General features: G+C 38.9%; 1 protein-coding gene across 1 annotated transcript; it reads right to left on the reverse strand.

Annotated features, from left to right (window-relative positions):
- Positions 1 to 1,643: 1,643 nt before the first annotated feature.
- Positions 1,644 to 5,501, reverse strand: cd83 (CD83 molecule). The gene is made up of 5 exons (XM_014024574.1): positions 5,352 to 5,501; positions 5,102 to 5,238; positions 3,151 to 3,379; positions 2,457 to 2,599; positions 1,644 to 2,346 (listed from the first exon to the last, which is right to left on the reverse strand). Exons 1-5 carry the CDS (start codon positions 5,389 to 5,391, stop codon positions 2,197 to 2,199), a joined length of 699 nt encoding a protein of 232 aa, XP_013880028.1. The 5' UTR covers positions 5,392 to 5,501; the 3' UTR covers positions 1,644 to 2,196.
- Positions 5,502 to 6,951: the final 1,450 nt, after the last annotated feature.

The following is a 6,951-nucleotide window of genomic DNA, read 5'->3' on the forward strand; positions in this document are numbered from 1 at the left end:
CTCCACAAGTGGTCCTTGGCTCTTGGACAACTCTTCTGATAATTCTTTTCACTCCTCTGTCAGAAATCTTGTGAGGAGCACAAGATTGCAACCAGTGCAAAACGTTAGTCTAGAGACCTGAAAGGTCATTTTGACTTTTTAAATTACAAATTTAATCAAATAAGAATAAATGTGACACTTAATTGTGCTCTGAGACTATGATGTAGATAGGACAAAAGGAGTGGAACTTTTCACTCACCATTCAGGTGCAGCACTCAGGTGTGAAAGTGCACGTGCGCACAGGCTACATGCTACATGCTAAAGCTTCTTCAAACAACAATTAGGCTGCAAAGCATTACAGACAGCAATGTGTTTTGTGTGCTACTCACCATTTGCAGCATGTAGAAGTAAACCCAAAACACATAGGTCCAAAGGAACGTTAGTTTATTCACTTTGGATATATCCAAACTGCAAACATGCATGCAGAAGCTGCATGCACGACACATGCAGCTTAGCCCGCATCAGGGTTGCCAGATACAAACAACAACAAAAAAATCGCTTTATGCCTTTCTTTTCTTATGGATATTTAGAAAGACTCGTTTTATATGCCTTACTCTCTATCAACAACTTTTTATTAATTTTTTTTTATCACACTCCAGGTAAAAAAAAATAAAACTCTCGCTAAAAATCCAATTATTTGACTATGAAATTAGAAAAGGATGTGGCAAAACATAATTAAAGTTGAAAAGAAAAAAAAGGTAGGTCCTCATGTGGGTTCTTAAGAAATATTTTGTCTCTCCTCCGAGAGACTCCTTCAGTCTGAGGAGTTTCAGGTGAACTCTGGAGGAGAAACGTTTCATTAAACAAGAACCCGTCCAGAGGTCCTACTTATTTTTTCTTTTGGATTTTTTTTTACCTGAATTACTGAGATGCATCAGGACATAAAGTTGATTCTGTTGCTCTTTCTGCACCAACATCAACATTTACTGAAAAATTCAAACTGAGTATTTTTAATATATTATTTTTCTTGGTTTGAAAGTTGGCCAGCTGTCACGAAAAATGTGCTAAATACAGAGACAAATAAGAAAATGTTTATATTTAAAGTTTTACTTTTGGGGCCAGATAAAACGGTTTAGATTTGACCCGCGGGCCTTCAGTGTGACGTGTTAAGGTTTGGGGTGACAAAACGCCACCTATATTTAAAAAAATAATAAGTTTGCACAACTTTAACTGCCATGGCATTTTAGTATACTTCCTATTTTCCACTTCTGCTTTTGCAGAGTGACGATCACAGCCACTGACATGGTGTAAACTATTTTTTCCTATTAAAGCTTCCCTATTACGCCTGAGCGTTTAGATGCTTTTCATCACTTGTTTCTGGATATTTATAGCGATGAGCTCACAGCTGAGAGCTGTGTTGCTATAAAGCATTGGCTCGGTTCCTCTTTGGAAAATCTAAAACACGAGATAAGAGTGACTGAAACTTATCTCTCATAACTTTCCCCCAAAATAAAAATAGTTTTTGAGTGGGTGTCATCACATTTCACTTCTTGATTTGAAAGGCCACTCAGGTTCATTTACCACCCAGACGTCAAAAAACCCCAAACATAACATGAAAATCCAAAACCGAATCGCCGTCAAAACACTAAGAATCAGTCTCTGAAGATGTTTCAAATTCCATTTTATTAATAAAAATGTGCACACTTTAAATATATAAAACAACAAAACAATTTACAACTAATATCCAGTGTTTAATTCGTCCAGTAAATTCTGGACTCCGGAGACCTCGTTTTGGTTGATCAGTAACATCTATTCACTCCAAACCCGCTACCAGAAAAAAACAATAAGCAAAAATAAATAATCTAGTGTGATCCATTCCTGTTTTGACTAAATGAGAACTTTGAAAAAGTTGCCAGCTTCTGTAAAAGTTCCTACAAACCTGCTAGAAACACAGCAGATCATGCAGATGATTGTGCGTTTACAATGTTCCTCGCCGGTTGACTTTTCCTCCTTCACAGCAGAGAAGCAGCGAGCCCCAACAATCCCCACGCTGACTCGCTCGCTTCTTTCCCGGACACTCCTCGTCATGTGGCCCCAGACCCAGACCTGGGTGACCCTCTGATCCCAACTCTGCAGAACACTTCTGGGTTCCAGCGTAGTGTTGTGTCTCTGAGAGGGAACGAACAGCACCGTCGCACTTCTGACACCAACCCATCTTCAAACACAGATGTGCTTCATCGTTGCTTTGGGACCCAGAGTATAGATCAACATTAAGTCCTTCTTTTCCAGCGGTTTGAGCGGTGCGTTCAGCAGGATCTCTTTTTTTGTCGTCCTCCCCTTTTCCCGGAAAGTATTCTTCAAGCAGCTCTGCGGTAAAGGAAAAAATAAGGATAAATTAAACGAACAAACGCCCGATGATTTGACGAGACCGCAGCTGCACGATGAGTCAGAAACAATCAGTAGGTTTGGTGACTTACGTAGCTTATTACGAATATGACCAGTGCCATCAGCAGCAACGCTGAGGCGAAAAGCAGCGTGGTGTCTGCCAGCAGTTTAACTGCAGGGAAGTCAGGAGGTACTGTGGCGTCAGCGGGAGCAGGTGTGGGTTCAGCAGGACAATCTGGAGAGGAAACAGAAAAAAAATACATGTTACTCAAGTTCAAAACTTAAGCCGAGCTTGCAGAATGTTCACATCAAAATAAACTCTTAGAAAGTCGGAAAGAAACAAGCTTGTGCATCAGAAAGTTACTTTTTAATTTAGTCGTTCGGCAGAACTGAGGTGGGGACTTTGACATGAGAACTGGGGTTTCTGTACAATTCAGAGCAAAACTCTGGAGGAGTATTTAAATGATTCAAGCAAAGTGAGATGTCAAGTAGCAAAGGGGGTTCCTATAGGTCATATTATGGTAATTTGTGTCTAATTTTAAAAATTGTTTTTCTCTCCTGATACATAGCTTTATTAGCTCAGACCAACACTGCTATTTGAAGGTCAGATGATGTTTTTGCACAAGTTTTCATCCAAATGAGTTTAGAAACTTCCTGACTTTGTTGTGTTTTTGACATTTGAGGTGGTCAAAAAAGAATTTGTTTATAACCAGAACGCTTCAGGGAGCTGGGAAAGTTTGGGAAACCAGCACGAGGAAAAGACCCACTGACGAACTCGTGTTTTACCTGTTAGAGTGAGGACCACCTTCCCCTCCCGGTTCTGCTCTCCCACAGGTGCAGCCAGGTAACACGTGTACACGCCGCTGTGGCTGCAGGTCAGGTTGGGCAGGAAGAGGTCATGGGATTCCCCCTGAAAGTCCACGGCCATGTCCAAGCTTTCGTACCTGCTTGTCGCGCCGCCGGGGAGGTTTCTGGAGACGAGGCCCTTTGAACCAGGTGTCGGGGAAGTCCTGAGCTGCAAAACCATCAATAGATCTGTTAGATGTTTGCAGCAGAGCAGAACAAGAGGACACAGTTAGCAGCAGGTGCAAGAAAACTGACATTAACGCCAACACTACTGCTACAACCAGACGGCCCTAGACAATTTGGTGCCCTGGGCAAGATTTCAGCTTGTGCAATTTACAAATGTGACCCATCACATCAAAATGAGGACTAAGTCCAAAAGTGGGATATGGAGAAAAAGGCAGAGTGTTTTTGATTAAAACATTTGCAAAAATAGCATTTTGTCAAAACATAAATGAATAAATGCCTTATGAATGTATCATTTGAATGAACTGTATGAAATATAATCATAAAACAAAAGTTTGAAGCACTTTTTTGAGCAGTAGCAACAAAAGAAAACATGATTTTGAGGAAAAATGCGTTAAAATTTTGAGATTTTTCCTGTGAGCTGGCAAAGTTTTGTTTCCTTTCAGATAGGAAATCTCTATATCCAAATATAATTTGATGCTTCCTCTTTATAAGGACATCAAAGATTCCTCATTAAAATTACTTAAAATTAGGATTCAGACCAAATATTTATGTATTATTGTAACCAACAAGACAAACTAAGTCATATATAAGGATTTACTTATGATGTCAGAATGATCCAGGTATCAAAATATAGCATTTAAAGCCAGAAATCTGACATTGTAATTAGATCATTTTGACCAAATTTGACTTAATCCTCATTTCAACATGATGGTTCACACATATTCGCAAACCAAATTAAATAGTTTTGTCTTTGAAATGATGTTTTATCTTTAGAGTCCAATTAAAATAGTTCACGATAATTAGAAACAAAATACCAGAAGTCCACCTCATACCTGACAACATCTACTGACAGCAATGAGGAACACCGGTTCATGTTTACTAGTAGCTGTGGAGTGAAGCAGTTCTAGGGGGGTCCAGGGGTATAATCCCCTGGAAAACTTTGTAAAGGATTTACTCAAAACTATGCATTTTCAAGCCATTTTAAGAGCATTTTACTAACTTCTTGGGATTAATAATAAAAACACAAAAATCAGCACTGAAAAAGAAAGGATTTTAACCCAAATTTTATCTGATACATAACTGAAGCTTCCATTAACCTTACTTAGTTTTCTATTTACACACGGAGCACCATGAGTTAGTCTTGACTGCATCATATACTTTTATCACTAAATATCCTCTGTAACATGTAACACCTCGTGTAGTAACAAAGAAAAACAATTTACCTTCTGAATAACCAGTGATTATCCTATAGACTAAACCAACTCGACTCTGATAAAAAGTTATTATGTTTATTTTTTCGTCCCCCATTTGCGAAGCCACCAGGATAGACAGCACCCTTAGCCTATACTGCCTATACCACTGCCGGCCCTGGCAACTAATACCACAATATATTGTAATCATACATTATTTGTATTTTCTGAAACAGTACATTAATTTAAATAAAACAAATAAAAACTGTTTACGGCAGAACCCACAGTTTAAATATGTGCCTAGATTAAACAATTCTATATTTTTTTTCTTATTCGAAACCTTCAAATGAAACAAAAACCAGATGTTTCATTTGAATAATTACTAAAACAGGAGTGATTTACAAGAAGCAGCTCAAACTGAAAGTAGGAGCACTCTGCTGGATCTGAAGCAGGAAACCAGTTTCTCTTGAAGCTGACAAAGCACAATTTAAAAATGGTCGCGGGTTATTATTTACCTCCTTGTACCACCTCACTGCCATGTACTGGACCCCGGGCTTCTGCTCGGCGGTGCAGCGCAGGGTGCAGTCCCGACCTGAGACAGAGGAAACCTCCGCCGCGTCCTCGCGCACAGCTCTGCCCCACGCGCACAGGCCTGAGGACGGATTCAAGCCGTTTATTAAGGACAGCCAGCTCGTGCAGTCCAACACGTGAAACCTATAGAGCTGATAAAACGTGAAATGATAATTGTTTTTGGTGAAGACTTACCCAGTGAGAGGAGCAGGAGGCTCAGCAGATTCGGAGACATGATCGTGTTGATGCGTAAAAGGGTTGGAGGCGCCAAAAGTGCCAAAAGAGAGACTGAAACTCAGATGAGGAATCAGGAACGCAGAGCGTTATATATTTTGTTTTCTTTCCACACCCACTTCTTCCACACCCACTTTTCCCCCACACTGTTACGTCTCGAGAGCAGACGTCAGAGGCACGTCCATCGGCGGCGTCAAACACGAGCTTCATCAGATACAAAACCGTTCCACAGTTAGCAGCATGGAAATTAATTTAAAACTATCATTACTGTTAGTACTATTCTGCGCGGCAAACCTCTGTAAGTATAGAAGCATGCTGTGTCTGAATAAATGGTAATGTTTGTCTGATTTGTTGCGTTTCCTTCACGCGCTAAAGTTTCTTTTGCGGCTGCGGTGAAAACGCGTGGATTTTTCCTTCGTCACTTTCACAACTTGTACCTTTTTATCGCACGAATGACACGCGGGGAATGAATCTAGTATCAGCCTTTATATAAATAACAATTACAGAGATTTTCGGATCACGTTCTCTTCTATTTTTATTGTTAAAAGGAAAAATAAAAACAATAAGATGTAAGTTAATTATTATTGTGGCAGCGAACCGTTCAGAGACGCGTCAAACGAAGACAAAACATTAAGTCTATTAATGTAAATAATAATAATAACAAACACTGTTTTCGGAGTTAATGGGATGAGTGAAAGTAAAAGAGCTCGGGGTGGTCCCTCCAGGTGATTTCCAGCTGCAGGATGGGAACTCCCCCCATGAGGGGGAGTTTCTTCTTATTGAGGAAGTAAAGCTTTAGTTAAGCTCACAACACTTAAGCTCAAAATGAAAGCAGATTTAAACTCCAGTCAGATAAATAAACATATGAGACAGGTTGCTCCTTTTAATGTATTAAAATGTATGATTAATAAAACACTCCAAACAATAATAAAACTTCTTGATTCTGATTATCTGAGTCATGCTCCGATGCACAAAATTAAACCAGACAGTTTTAATAAAGTTTTCTTTTGTGTCAACATATCCATTACCATGAAAAGAAAAGAAGTTGTTTTAAAATAAGACATTTTTAATGAGGGGTGTATTGATACACTGAAATATTCTCTAAAGCACTGTATTGATTTTTTTTATTAAGGCTTCATTGATGGATGTAAGAAGAAATGTGAAATACAAATACAGTTTTTACTGTTCATTACTCTTCTTATTGTATAAAAATAAACAGAATTTAATCAGATTTTATGCATGTAATGCATGGTGTGCTCTTTATACTGAGGTTTTTAAATTAGAATCTTTTGGAGAAAGAAATCAATCACCTTGCTTACACAGTATAAATCACTATATATTGTGAATAGGGCTGCCACGATCAATRGATTAATCGACGACTAATCGATTATTAAAATAATCGATGACTAATTTAAGAATCGATTAATCGTTTTCTTTTTTTTGTTGTTCTTTACTTTGTTTTTCTCTCCAAACTGCTTCGACAGCTTCCACTGCCACATCTGCCTTTCTGTCTTTGACACACATGCACAGTAGTGGTAACTGGGGTAGGCCGTGGACGTCA

Source organism: Austrofundulus limnaeus, unplaced genomic scaffold (assembly GCF_001266775.1).
Source record: "Austrofundulus limnaeus strain Quisiro unplaced genomic scaffold, Austrofundulus_limnaeus-1.0 Scaffold427, whole genome shotgun sequence".
Taxonomy (NCBI): domain Eukaryota; kingdom Metazoa; phylum Chordata; class Actinopteri; order Cyprinodontiformes; family Rivulidae; genus Austrofundulus; species Austrofundulus limnaeus.